General features: G+C 39.2%; 1 protein-coding gene across 3 annotated transcripts in view; it reads left to right on the top strand.

Moving 5' to 3' along the window:
- The window catches only part of ST18 (ST18, C2H2C-type zinc finger), a 136,093-nt gene extending 125,790 nt beyond the window's left edge, over positions 1-10,303 (top strand). For 2 of the 3 annotated variants that reach the window (XM_019547992.1, XM_019547984.1), the window contains 2 exons: positions 2,788-2,931; positions 7,792-10,303. In XM_019547992.1, coding sequence (XP_019403537.1) covers positions 2,788-2,931; positions 7,792-7,932 — 285 coding nt within the window. In that variant the 3' untranslated portion in view covers positions 7,933-10,303. The remainder of the gene's footprint in view (positions 1-2,787; positions 2,932-7,791) is intronic. The other variant, XM_019548002.1, reaches the window with a different exon arrangement.
- Positions 10,304-14,243: the final 3,940 nt, after the last annotated feature.

The raw sequence follows: 14,243 nt of genomic DNA, 5'->3' as shown, positions 1-14,243 counted from the left end.
TGCTTTATCATCTATACCATTTTTTATCAAGTCCTTCCACTTTAAAGAAATGACGAGTACACTAGTACTGATATAAAAGATCTGCAACATGAATAACAGGAACTAATCTTAGCAAACAAGGAAATCACATTGACCATATAAAATGTGCACTTCATTTTCTTGATTACATTTCTGATTATGCTCCTTCACACAATAATCTGCAAGTGTTTTAAGAACCCATAAAGAGAAGCTTTATAATACGGTAATAAAGCCATTAGGCCATGAGACTTCAATTTCTTATTAAGAACCTTAACTACTATGGCAAGGGAATCTTAATTTTTAGTGCTGTTTCTGTTGTTATTTTAACAGTTTCTTCCTAGTTCTGTTCACTACAACCAGTTATTTAAATACTTTCTATTTTGTAGACTATATAATACTTATCGGACAACAGGTGCATTTTGCTAATCTGTTGAGTGTATTAAATCTGTTAGGAGATATTGGAAAGGTAGACTTCTTATCATCTTTTGCATTGTTTCAGTATGTGTGTGAGTAAATTTATCCTTGAGATGCTGATTGCAGCTCCATATTTAAAGGTGAGCTGAGTATGTATACATACAGTGGAACCAGGCCTGCGCTTCTCATTCACCCAGTAAATTAAGTGAAATTAGAGACTTGTTTCAAAAAATTAAGATTAAGATTTTAGGGAGAAATTCTTAAAAAAGTAACAGACCCCAAAAATAAGAATGACTCCAAACTAAACCAGGACAAACTCAATTTATCTCTCCCTTCTAAATTTACAGTAGGCATTCAACTGTGTACAATGATAGATTGGGTGCTATTTTTATAGTAACTTAATTTATGCTTGTGTGGTATTCATTATTAATGAAAGTCATATTACCTATGATACAGCTGAGTGAACTGGCATTATGCAGGAAATCTGTGGGGTTAGTAGCAATAGCAATCTGCATCCAGGTCTGTAGCCAGCCTCTCTGTCCCCTCAGACATGGTTCCCATTTCAACTCAGGTCTGTTCTAACAGATACTGATTCTCCAGACCTGTATAAGCACGCAGATTAGCTGGCATGTCTTATCCCAGGGTTTCTTCAAGGTAACTATAATATCTAATTAAGGGTCTGTGAGAGCCTGAATTAGAAAATTACTGAATCAGCAAATCACTTGGATGTTTTTCCCCAACCCTCTTAAGTTCCCCTGGCCAACAGTGAGGATTGAACAATGACCTTTAATGTTGCTTCATCCAAGCCTGGACACATGACATATTACTACTAACATAATTTACATCAACTTTGCATTGCAATGTAAACTACATTGAGTGTACAGTGGACAGATTACCAGTTATCACAAGGTAGCTGCTACATTGGGTGGTGTTATAGTACCTTGCCATGAGGAGACAAGGAAGCATGTCATGGCCTCTTTGCATTGAGCAAACCATTACCCTGAGATAACTGGAGACATACAATACTTACACTAGTGTATGTTTCCTGTTTTCTTTCCTGCAGTAACTCTATATTAGATTGTAGTAGTACAGGAGCTTATGTCATGTGTCAGCAATTTTTTTACCTAGCCGTAAAGGCACCTTATGATAGCATACCCAAAAGAGCTAATCTGGCTGCCGCCAGAAAGATTGCAGAGCAGGCAGAAATCAATACAGTGCACAGAGTCAATGCAGTCCTCTTCTGAGCGGTGCATACAGTCAGTGGGCCTAATTCTTCATTGTTCTGTTCTGCAGCCTTTTGCAGCTGTTGAATTGTTAGCAATTCAAAATTCTCCTCTCATGCTGGGGGTACTATCTTACATCCATGCCTTACACATGTAAATTAACGTACAAGAAAGCAGGTGATAGAGAATCAGGCCCAGATATCTTTGACTTCAGTTTCTCAGCACAGCTTTTGACATATGAACTTGCATAAATAACTACATGACAGTCCTCATCATTCTCATTGCTTTTCTCTCCAGAAAAAGATACCATTTTTCTAACAGAGATGCTTTTCAGTTGGTCCTTAAAAATAAGTGTTTCCATTTTCTTGCCCATTGCTTGTCTGCATGGTTGTGTTTGCTGTACACACAGCTTCTGTTTCCTACCCAGTGTATTTTGTCATGTTGTTTCCCTCCCCTGCCCTATTTCTAACTCTAATCAATTCAGAGTTCTAACTTCCATGGGGAAGGAGGGCAAGAAAGTAGCACAAGAGCTAATACCAGTGTTGCTGCTATTATAGTGAACCAGCAGGGATGCTGTAACAACAGGAGCTCAATGTAAACATTAGCCTTCTTTCCCCCAGCCCTGAGGCCACATTCCCCATTCTCAACCCTTCCCCCTCCCCAGCAGATTGAGGCCTGGGGTCTTTAATCCATTTCCAAACTCATCTTCCCCACACAATGCCCTCCTCACTCAGCAGGACCACAGATGAGAGCTTCATTTTTCTTTTAAAACAACAGCAGAGTCCACTGGTTCAAATGAATGTGACTTATCTGGGCAGGCAGGGTTCTTTGGGTAGATGTGATATCTTTTGTTAGACCAACTGAGTGTAATCTAATATTTAATAAAAGATATTGCATCTACCCAAAGAATCTTGCCTGCTTATGTCCTTAGACCAACACAGTTAAAACCAAAAACCCTATGACTTACCTTGTACCATTGGTATCTTGTGGCAACATTAGCCATGTGTTTTAGGAAGGCACCTGAGGTTCAGATCTTTTACAGCATTATATGGTCCCTTCCTAAAGGAACCTTTTGTTTTGTGTTCAGACTTCACTTATAATTATGTCAAGGTTTTTGTGTGTGTGATTTTAGATCACATCTATGGAGAGCAATTTGAAAACAATAGAAGAAGAGAACAAACTTATAGAGCAGAATAATGAGAGCCTGTTGAAGGAGTTAGCTGGCCTAAGCCAAGCCCTCATTTCCAGCCTTGCCGACATTCAGCTTCCACAAATGGTGAGTCCGTAGCCAGAAACTTTGTGGCCTCTTTAAGATTTTGTCTGTATTTTTGGCCAGGGCTGACTCTGCGTGCCTTGCCATCAGGCAGAGGGCAGCCCTCCAGGGTTTTAATCAGTTTCCCTGCACTTCACTTCCTTGCGCTCTGTGCAAGTGAACAGTAAGATATCATAAGCGCGTAGGATTTGGAATATTATCAGCACTGAATCTGAATGGTGGAAAGAGCAGGATTCAGGCTAGTGGGAGGAGGTCACAAAGAAGATGCATTCTCTTACTCCAGAGCTTAATTTGTCCTGTGGAATTCCATTCAAAGGCAGTGTTTGGATTTTTACTATTCCCAAGGAGAAGGCGTAGTCCTCTATCCTTAAGGGTAAAGCTAAATATAGATGTGGCAAAGTGTTCTCCCCTGGAGGCCCTTTCACTTCAAGGCACTGTAACATGGGGCAACATAAAAGCATCAAAAATTGACCTACTTTCCCTCAATACAACTTGTGCATTTTCATTAATACCTGAACCATGCCAAAGCAGTAGGCAATTGAGGGATCATATTAATGCAGTGGCCATACTTTATATTCCTTCCTCTTCCCTGTATCCCTACGTGAACAATAAGGGATAGCTAAAATCAAGCAATACTGCATGCCTCTGATGTTCAGAACTGGGGATGTAAAATCTTGCCTGTCTGGCTTATGAAGAAGGATCCAACTCAGCTGACTGTTCCACGTGCTGTGTACAGTCAGTCTGACTGTCTTGTTCCAATGGTCAATGAACAAACTTCCCTGTTTAGTCAGCCAGGTTTTTTCCTGATACAAGGCAGAATGCATATGCTTCCAACTCAAGGCATAGTGTTCCTGGACAGTCTAGAGTCACAGTGTAGTGTATATTGCTTATGAATTCCTGCTTTGTGAAGTAGACCCTACAGGGTGTTATGGTTTATATAGCTTTTAACAGCCCTGATATTGCCTTAAGCTATTTCAGGACTGGCTGACCCCTGTCCAAGAATCGAGGAAAGAGAAAAGTGACTTAACCAGGTTTTCCTATCCTCTCCTTTCAGCACCAGGTACCAGGTTCTCATGGGAGACTTCAATCACCCTGATATCTGCAGGGAGGGCAATAAAGCAGTATGCAGGCAATCCAGGAAGTTTTTGGAGAGTGTTGGGATCAACTTCCTGGTGTAAGTGCTGGAGCGGCCAACTAACGGCCATGCTCTTCTTGACCTGGTGTTCACAAACAGGGAAGACTTGCTGGGGAATATAGTAGTGGATAGCAACTTTGGCAGCAGTGACCACGGGATGATTGAGCGCAGGATCTTGAGGAAGGGCAGAATAGAGAGCAGCAGAGTAAGGACCCTGGATGTCAGAAAAGCAGAATTTGACTCAGGGAACTCGTGGGCAGGATCCCTGGGATGCCAGACTGAGGGGGAGAGGAGTCCAGAATTGCTGGCTGTACTTTAAAGAAGACTTACTGAGAGTGCAGGAACAAACCATCCTGATGTGCAGGAAGATTAACAAATATGGCAGAAAACCAACTTGGCTTAGCAGAAACTCTTCAGTAAACTCAATCATAAAAAGGAAGCTTATAAGAAGTGGAAACTTGGATGAATAACTAGGGAGGAGTATAAGAGCACTGCTTGGGCAGGCAGGGATGAAGTCAGAAAGGCCAAAGTGCAGTTGGAGTTGCAGCTAACAACAGATGTGAAGGGTAACAAGGGTTGCTACAAGTATGTCAGTAGCAAGAAGAGGATCAGGGAAGTGTGGGTCCCTTACTGAACAGGAGAGGCAACCTAGTGACAGAGGATGCAGAAAAGGCTGAAGTACTCAGTGTCTTTTTTGCCTGTCTTCATAGGCAAGGTCAGTTCCCAGACAACTGCACCAGGCAGCACAGTCTGGGGAGGCAGTGAGCAGTCAACAGTGGGACTGTTTAGAAAAGCTGGATATATACAAGTCCACGGGGCCAGATGGGATGCACCCAAAGGTGCTAAGGGAGTTGGCTGAGCCACTGGCCATCATCTTTGAAAACTCATGGCTATCAGGAGAGGTCCTGGATGATTGCATGATTGCAAAAGAGGCAAACATAGTGCCTGTATTTAAGAAAGGGAAAAAAGAGGATCCAGGGAACTACAGACCAATCAGCCTCACCTCAGTCCCTGGAAAAATCATGGAGCAGATCCTCAAGGACTCCATTTCTAAGCACTTGGAAGAGAAGGTGATTAGGAACAGTCAACATGGATTCACCAAGGGCAAGTCATGCCTGACTAACCTAATTGCCTTCTATGAGAAGATGACTGTTGTGTGGATGCAGAGAGACCAATGGATTTTATCTAGGCTTTTAATACGGTCTCCCATAACATCCTCTCTGGCAAGTTAAGGAAGTACAGGTTAGATGAATGGACTGTAAGGTGGCTGGAGCATCAGGCTCAGAGGGTAATAATCAATAGCTCAATGTCCAGTTGGCAACTGGTATCAAGTGGAGTGCCTGAAGGGGTCAGCCCTAGGGTAAGTTTTGTTCACTGTCTTCATCAACAACCTGGAAGATGACACAGACCCTCAGCAAGTTTGCAGATGATGCCAATCTGGGGGCGGAGGAGAGTAGATATGCTGAAAGGGGGTTTAATAGCAGCCTTTAACTACCTAAAGGTTGGTTTGAAAGAGGACGGAGCTAGACTGCTCAGTGGTGACAGAACAAGGAGCAGTGGTCTCAAGTTTCAGCCAGGGAAGCTTAGGTTAGATATTGGGAAGAATTTTCTCACTTGGAGGGTAATAAAACACTGGAACAGGTTACCCAGAGAAGTGGTGGACTCTCCATCCTTGGAGGTTTTTAAGTCCTGGCTAGACAATGCTTTGGCTGGGATGATCTAGTTGGGGATGGTCCTACTTTGAAAAGGACTAGATGACCTCCTGAGGTCCCTTCCAACCCTAATTTTCAGTGATTCTGTGAGGTTGTCTGGTGCTGCAGGAGTGCCTCTACACAAGGTGATGAGGGGGCTGGGTTGGGAGTGAGGGGCACTGTTAGGGCTGGGGGTTGAGGGTTAGGAGTGAGGGGCACCAGCAAGGCCAGGGGGCTGTGAGTTGGAAATAAGGGGCAATGGCATGGGCAGCGCACCAGCATATCAGGGTTGCGCAGCACCACAAAGCAGTGGGTGGGGGAGGACAACCACAGCTGGATCTACGTGCTGCTGAGCTAAGGGGGCAGGGAGAACTCTGATTTTCCAAGATAAAAAACCCAAAACGAAATGCCAAAAATGTATAGGTATCTAGAAAGTATTTTGTTACAGAAATTGAGGCACTGGTAGACTTCCAAATTGCTTTAAAATTGTAAATATATCAATAAAATATTGTGTTCAACTGATACATACATACATAGATACATACATACATACACACACACACACACACACATATGGCCTTTCATTTTAATCTTGTAAAAACATGGATTTGGGGGGTTTATCAGGGAATTTGCTATTTTTAAATGGACAAAACCAGGAATCCCTGCTCATCAGGTCCTACACTTCAGAGTGCAATCATGCAGTTACAAACAGGCTAGGAGATCAGTTTCTGCTCTTTACCTTGTCTAAGAATGGAAAAAATCTCTTCTCTGAAGTTAACAAAAATTTGAACTCTGGCAACTTACATCAAGAAGGTGCTACAGCCGCTACCCAACATAAAGCATGTCAGTGGAAGTATGAACTTGTTTGAAGTTAGGGACAGGCTTGTATTACCTTGCTGAATTAGGGTCTTAAGAGCTCCATAACAGGGACCTACTTGATTTGCGATTTTGCGGAAACCACAAAATTCTCAATTGTCCATGAAAGCAACTTAAAAAAACTTAATAAAAATAAAATCCTGGCTCTGCAGTGGGAATGAGTGGTCCTCGCTGCTATGTAGCCTGTCCAGGACAGGAAGGTGCTGGCTGGCATGGCGGCACAAAGGACAGCCAGCAGCCAAGATGGTGGCCACCCACTCATCCCTCCTCCCTCTCAGGGTCCTCTCCGCCAATCAGCAGTGAAGGGTACAGCCACCAGGAAATGCCTACAAAATTAGCTCTTTGTGCTGCAACCAAGCCATGAAAATCCCTTTGTCTGGCCATGAATTAAGTAGGTCCCTACATATGTATGTGTATTCTTTTACTTCCTGTTCCTGGGTATGTTTGCATGGTATAAAGCAGGACATGTAATGATACCAGAACTACCTCTACATAGATGGTGTTCCACCCAGGCTAATTTAATTTGCTAAGAAACAGAAAAAATTAACCCACTCACAAATCCATGCTGATGTGGCTATGCTACTTTGGATACGTGTACTAGATTGCTAGCTCAGACACTGCTTTGTGTAGTGTTGACTTACCCTCTGTGTCTTCATAGCCTTATGTCCACCCATGTAGAAATTAGCCTTACCAATTGTATAGAAATTTGCATAGGATTCTTATTTTCCATTTGCTCCTAAAAGACCTAGATTCTTTTATCCAATGTACAAGTGCTGTGCTTTATTCTCGAGCCAACAACAGCATTGTTCCATGAAGATGCAAATCCTGTTCACTTATTGATGACCTCAGTGAGAACACCTCCTTGATGTTTGCAAGCAGAATTTGACCAGAATTAAAAAACAGGGCATACTAAAGGCAAACATCTTCCACGTCTCTTTTGTGGAAGAGTATGTGGTTCTCAACACGTTAAAATGCCTTCACCTCCAACAATCTCATCAGTAGGTTGAATGTCTGCTGTGCCTATCACCTCAGATTTCCCTTCTTGCTTGCAGACAGGTTTGCCATATTACCACTTAGCAACCTCCTTTTGCATAGTGGTTCTTTTTTTTTACCTTAATTTTGGCTCCTGCAATTAGTATAATATGTTTTGTCTTCATTTAGGGGCCAATCAGTGAGCAGAACTTCGAAGCATATGTAAATACACTCACAGACATGTACAGCAATCTGGAACGGGACTATTCCCCGGAATGCAAAGCTCTGCTGGAAAGTATCAAACAGGCAGTGAAGGGCATCCATGTGTAGGATGTGAAAGCTGCCGGGCAACAGAAATTACTTAACAGCAGTAAACTCCAGATGGATCTGTTAGGAGTTCATGTACTGCTAAGGGGTGTAGGTTGCCGTGCTGCATTTACAATTGCAACATTGCACTATTTTTTTCCCAGCTGACATAAAAAAGGAAGGAAAACACAACAGACTATTTGTATTAACAGCAATGCACTCTGTTAGTATATTGTATTTATTTCAGTACAATTCTTTTGTTTTTCTTCTTTTGCACTCAGTTTTTGTAAAGTGAATGTAAAAAGTGTGTGCAACTATTTTTTATATTTTTTATTTATTTCTAATCAAAGAGTTGTGTTTTTTTTATCTTTTAACAGCATTTTTGCGGCCTGCCATATTTTTACAAATGTGTTTATTAATTTATTTTCCAATGGGATTTTAAATAGATTGAAAGTTATTCTGTAAATTAAATATCTTGCTGGGTTTGTACAGGAAGAAAAAAAAACTATGAAAGTAACAAATGACTGAACTGTGGTTCTAGTTTTATTTTCATCACATCCTGCTTTTTTATAATGGCTTTGTATCAAAAAGGGGTTTGCAGTAACATGAGAAGTGAAGCAGCAAGGAATGAAAAGATAAATGGTGCCCACTAGTGGGGAACCTGGGCTCTTAAAGCACAGTATGCTGGAAAGCAAGTGTGTCAAAGGATTTGTTAGCAATAATGAAATATAGCAATCAGCAAAGCATTTGACTTGGCTGTGTGTTTTAGCCTACTCAGATAATTATTTCAAGTGTTTTAAAAGAATTTCCAAATTCTTTTAACAACGCAGGTTCTTTTCAAGTTAGTTCCGAGAGACAAAGGACGTATCCCTAAACAAGAAAGCTGATTCGGTATGACTGGTATTTTTTTAGTACGGTATGTTGTTACATTAGACAAGGGACCTATATCAATGTGAATTTGTATTTGAAAAATTCAAGCACATCCCAAGCTGAAGATTTTGTACATACTAAGTTATCCAACAAATCTCCCTTGAAATGGCATATAGTTGAATTGAGGAAAGCTGAGAAGGCCACAACCTGGAAGAAAGTAATACTCCAGTGTAACTGTGGGTGCTAAGAGAAAAGCAACCATTCTAGCAACACACTGATTGGTTTTCCCCTCTTTAAACACTAAGACTACTTTGATATTGAATTTGTTACCAGTCTTTCAGTAGGATACCAAGTGCTACAGTACATAATGACACACACAGACACACGCATGTACAAAGGTACCTGTATGTGCCTCTGTAATTCAGTTAGCCTGGGTTTTGAATTTCTGAATCAATCAGAGTTTAGTAGTTGCTATAACAGAGGCAATGTCTATTTCAGGGATTGTAAGTAATTAAGCATTGTTTCAAATTTTTTTTATATTTATTTTTTTTAACAAAAGGTATAAACAACCAGCTAAACTGCCTTTTTGGTATGCACACACAGCTCATGTGCATATGTGCCTCAGTGTAAATGTATACATGGATCTAGCGTGTGTTTAATTTTTCTGTGCTACAATGAAAGTGTTTATTTTTATTAGCCTCATTTATATTTAGATTGAATATGATGGCATTCACAAGCTTGACATATACAATTATATTATTACTGTTTCTGCACAAAAAGTACTATTCAAAGGTGATTCAACTCTCATGCACTGTGGTCACTGTTCTACATTAGGTGGGGCTTGCTTTTTATTGGAGGGTTGGCTTGACCCTCTAATCCTAGTTTAGACAGGAGAAGATGTATGTTCTTAGGAGCTGTGTTTATTTTTTAATTGATTTTTCAAAAGCTACCATACGTGCTGTCTAATATAAATAGGAGGACACCAAACAAAAATTTGCTATTAAAGTTATTGTACTCGCTAAAAAAAAAGGCAAACATTTGCTATACTTGTTAAATGCATACAAAATGAATTCACTCATTACAAAGACTGAAATTTAATTTACTAAATATTTTAACAAATTTGTTATATATTTTATTTAATTTAAGTAAAAAAAATTCTCTTACTATCTATCTATTTATTACTATGATTTACTATGGCTTCAGGTTAATTTATCTGTGTTTGGATTGTTTGCTCAGGATGTTTTGTGGAGTATGTTTGTATTTATTTGCCTCCTTTGTACTTGATGTGTTTTGTAATGTGCACTGATTTTTTTCTTTTTTCTTTTTTTTGTGTTAAATTGCATCAATGAGATATACTGTAAATTAGACCTTTTGTAAAAGGCAATGATGTATGCATTTTTTAATTTGAAGTAGTTTGTATACTGTTTCTTCATACAATTAATATTTCTTACATCAAAACAACAAAATTGTGTTCTGTGCTGTACATTTGGTGTATGGTAGGAAATAAAATTGATAATGAAACATGGCTGCAAGTTTCTTTGGTGGGCTCCTTTTTTTTTCTTTTCTTTTTTTTTTTTTTTTGAGCCTTCTGATGACAAATCTGCATTACACATTCTTAACTGCACCTGGCACTGTACAATGTGTCAGATGTTTTGCTTGCTTTGTGTACAAAATGTGTCATCCCTGTAAGTAAATTTCTAGTACAAATAATTTAATTAGTGTGTTACTTTGTCAGTTTGAAATCAGAAAAAAAATTGGATACGCTTAAGAGTTCCTGTTCATTTCTAAGGGGAAAAATCAAGAAAATAATTACTACATAATTTAATGCGTTCTTTTCTTGGCAGGTTTAGACACTATCTATACTAGCAAAGAAGAGGATTTGTGCTGACCTTTAACAGCTGCTAAATGATATTTAAACATAAAAGCCATTGTAAAGTTTCCAACAGAATGGAACCGCCCACTGTTTCAGTGCAATTTTCTGCTGAGATTTGCAGTGTTTAGACACTGCACAAATAAAGAATCTGCTGGTTTTAGAAAGAAAATATTTCCAGTGTCAAATTGATCTTGTTTTCCACTATCAGCTGAATTTGACAACGAAGGGCAATTTAGTTCAGTTTTGTTAGTAGACAGTATGTTAATAGATGTAATGATGGTCAATTCTTGACACCTTCAACATTATCAGGCTGGCTTTTCACTAAAAGAAATGTCCAACTAGGAGGTTAAACTAGGAGGTTAAAACTAGATAAGGTGCCTGAACATTATTTATATAGATGGGCATCATCCTACAGTTAAAATGAATTTAAAAGAAATCATGTCCAGAATTACGAGTACAGTATACATTGCAACTTTTGACTCCAGTTATGAGTGTTGGGTATATGAAGGTCTGCTGGCACTTAGAGCTAGGGTTTGGATACTGAACGGAGGAGCCTTTTGAAAAAAAATGATCCAGCCCTTCTCCAAATCCAGTAATGTTCAGATTGAGAGATTTGGTTCAAGTCTGTCTCCTCCTGTTATTTGCTTTCATCCTACATCACCATTTCCCCACACCTTTGGTGTAAAAATAACTCTAGCCTAGGTTTCCATTCATTCAGGACAGTGGACAGAATTCAAATGTAAATGTAATGTGTAGCAGCCTAAGATACGCATGCAACTGATATGAATCGAAACAAGTCGGAGGCCTTGATCTATTTCATTCACCCTGGAGATGTGAAGGGGCCTTACTATAGATCTAAATTACCCTGAATGGCCTAAGCAAACGAAAGGCAGATTTTTGTAAGTGAAACTTGAAACCTGAGCATTAAACTATAGAAACTTATACAGTCGGGTCTGAAAGAAGATATAAATGACCCCATCTTATATTCCCATTAGTTTACTCAGGGCTTGTGTAAACAAGAATTAAAGGTCTGTTCTTAGAGTGTGCTAATTAACTCGTACTAGCATATTTTGCATGTTCAGTTTAGAGAAGACATACCTCTTTTAATATGTACTAACATCGTTTATTTACAGCCTAGGAATCTTCTAACTTCACGGTTTGAAATCTTAAGCTTCTCCTTTGATTGTGTCTCCAAGTCTCCCAACGTCCAGTTCTGGTTGCATCCTTCACGTTCGGGAGGTAAAGCCCTAGTTAGTTTTGTGATAAGGGCAAACTTGTCAGAGAAAACTCTTGCTAAGTGAGAGTTCAGACTTCTCTGTCCCCTCTGGTTTTAGCCAAGCACAATCTGGTGCTTAATTAATAAAGCTATTTGTCAAGGCCACTTTAAAAAGGATTCTTATTTTTTTGAATTCATAAATCCTATGGTCAGAAGGGATTGTTATGATGATCCATTCCAGCTTCCTGCATGACACAGGCCAAGCAGGAAGCGCAGAAACAGGAGGTAGATGACTGTTCCATTAGTGACAAGTCTTAATGCAAAACAAGTAGCGGGGGACCAGTTAGTCACTAAAATCTACATTTAGATTACAGAGTTAAAGAGACTTGACTTTCAGAGCTGTAGAGAACCTGCAGCTTCCCTTTTGACCCACTATAGACAAACTATGCCAGTAGTCTTTTATATGCTGTACATAAAGATTTATATAAAACTTATATGAAGTATCCTAGGACACTTCTAATACTGTCCCCACGTGAGAAAACACACAACTGGTCCCAGGGGGTTGTGGTTTGCTGAAGCTAATAAATATGTTGTGTCAGGGTTGACTGTAATTTCTTGTAAGAGGTTACACAATGGATTTGTATAGGATGGCTTGGATAGGAATAATCCTGACTCAGGTAGGGGGATGAACTAGATGACTTCTCATGGCCCCTTCCAGCCCTACTTCTCTATGATTCTAACATGACTTTTTTCATTTTCTTTTGATAAAAAAAATTAATCTTATTTAATCCTGTGTGATATGATTGAAATGTTTAATAAGTGAAAACTTAGTTTAAACTAAGTCATTTTTGATCTAACACAAAAAGACTGGTGTCCAAAATAACCTTCTGCTACTGTTAAAACACATACTAAATCATTCTGAGGCAAAATGAAACAGAATATCAATATATAGCTATAGATAAGCAACTTACTCTTTCACAGATCCTGACATAACAAAATACTTAAGTCCCATTATCTCAGTTATTATCCATGGGGTTTAAACTTGGTGTTGCTAAATGGAGCTGTGGCTCAAAGTTAGGGGTAACTGGTTTTCTTTATTCTGAATCTCATATGCTCCAAAATACAGTATAGTCTTGCTTGTTCCTGAGCTTAAGTGCTTTCCTGAATCTCAGTTCCAAATGAGAGAGAAGAAAAGGGAACAAGAACAGCTTAAGTCTTTTGTTTCATTAATGCATGAAAGCAAATTGGCCTCTTAAATGGCTGTGACTAAGGTTATCAAGTCTATTGTGTAGCAATCTGATTCTATTTGCTACCGCAATTATACTTATATTTGGCAATTAACCATGAATAAATCACCTTTTCTTCTATGCTATGTTAGCCCATCTGTCTAATTAAAACATGAATATTTCCAGTAATACTCTTGACCTTCATCTCCTTAATATATTATGCACACTTTTTCTAGATGTGCTTCTTCCAGTCAGTCATTTTGCCTCTAATGATATGAACTGGTAAGCTTGAAGCAGTAGAAGTCTTTATTCCTTAAAATATTATTCAGTGGTGTACGTTCTGATTGCTTCAGGACTTCTGCTATGCTGAAGTTTGCCCAATAATTCATGTAGCAGCATTACTCATACTTTGTCAGGGACATTTGAACCAGACAGTTGTCTTTGTTCATCTGACATGGAATAGGGCTTGGGTGATGCAGTTGCATGTATCTTTATTTTATGTAGGCCAGTGACCTAGTTTCATTACCTTTCAATATCTAGGTTTGGTCTGCGGGCTTTTATCTGTCTTTTGCACTGGTGACTCAGTCAGCCAAGCTTACACATGATTTCATTAAGGATTAGCCTGAAATCTTGTCTGACTTAGTGGTACAAATTTCTTGTTCAAATGCATTCAGTGTTAGTTAATGGTAATGGAGACACTGTCCAATGTTTCATGTATTATAACTATTTCTGTACTATTAGATTGCCTTATAAATACTAGTAAACCAAATTTTCAAAATCAGCCAGTGAACTGTAATACATCTGATTTTAGGGGAGAGGGGGTCATGTGCTTCTGTAACGTGAAATGTCTTTCAAAAGACACCCAAAATCACTATTTACTTTTTGGAAAATTTACCTATTGTAGTTGTTGTTGTTACGATTGTTGCTATTCATACTTTTGTCATCATCTGTGTTCTTAGCATGTGCAAGCATCTATACAAAGCATGAAAAACTGAAAATGGCCAAGCTAGTACTGCTTCCATACCAAGAGAAAAACTTTGGGGTGAACCATGCCATCCATAAGAGCTCAACTTTTTGAACAAGTAGGATGACTCATTCCCCTGTCAGCATGCTTAAGGTTACTGGGTTTTTGGTTGGTTTGTTTGTTTCT

Source organism: Crocodylus porosus, unplaced genomic scaffold (genome assembly GCF_001723895.1).
Source record: "Crocodylus porosus isolate Cpor-Errol unplaced genomic scaffold, CroPor_comp1, whole genome shotgun sequence".
Taxonomy (NCBI): domain Eukaryota; kingdom Metazoa; phylum Chordata; order Crocodylia; family Crocodylidae; genus Crocodylus; species Crocodylus porosus.
Note: the sequence above shows the minus strand (reverse complement) of the source record. Positions and strands in the feature narration are given on the sequence as shown.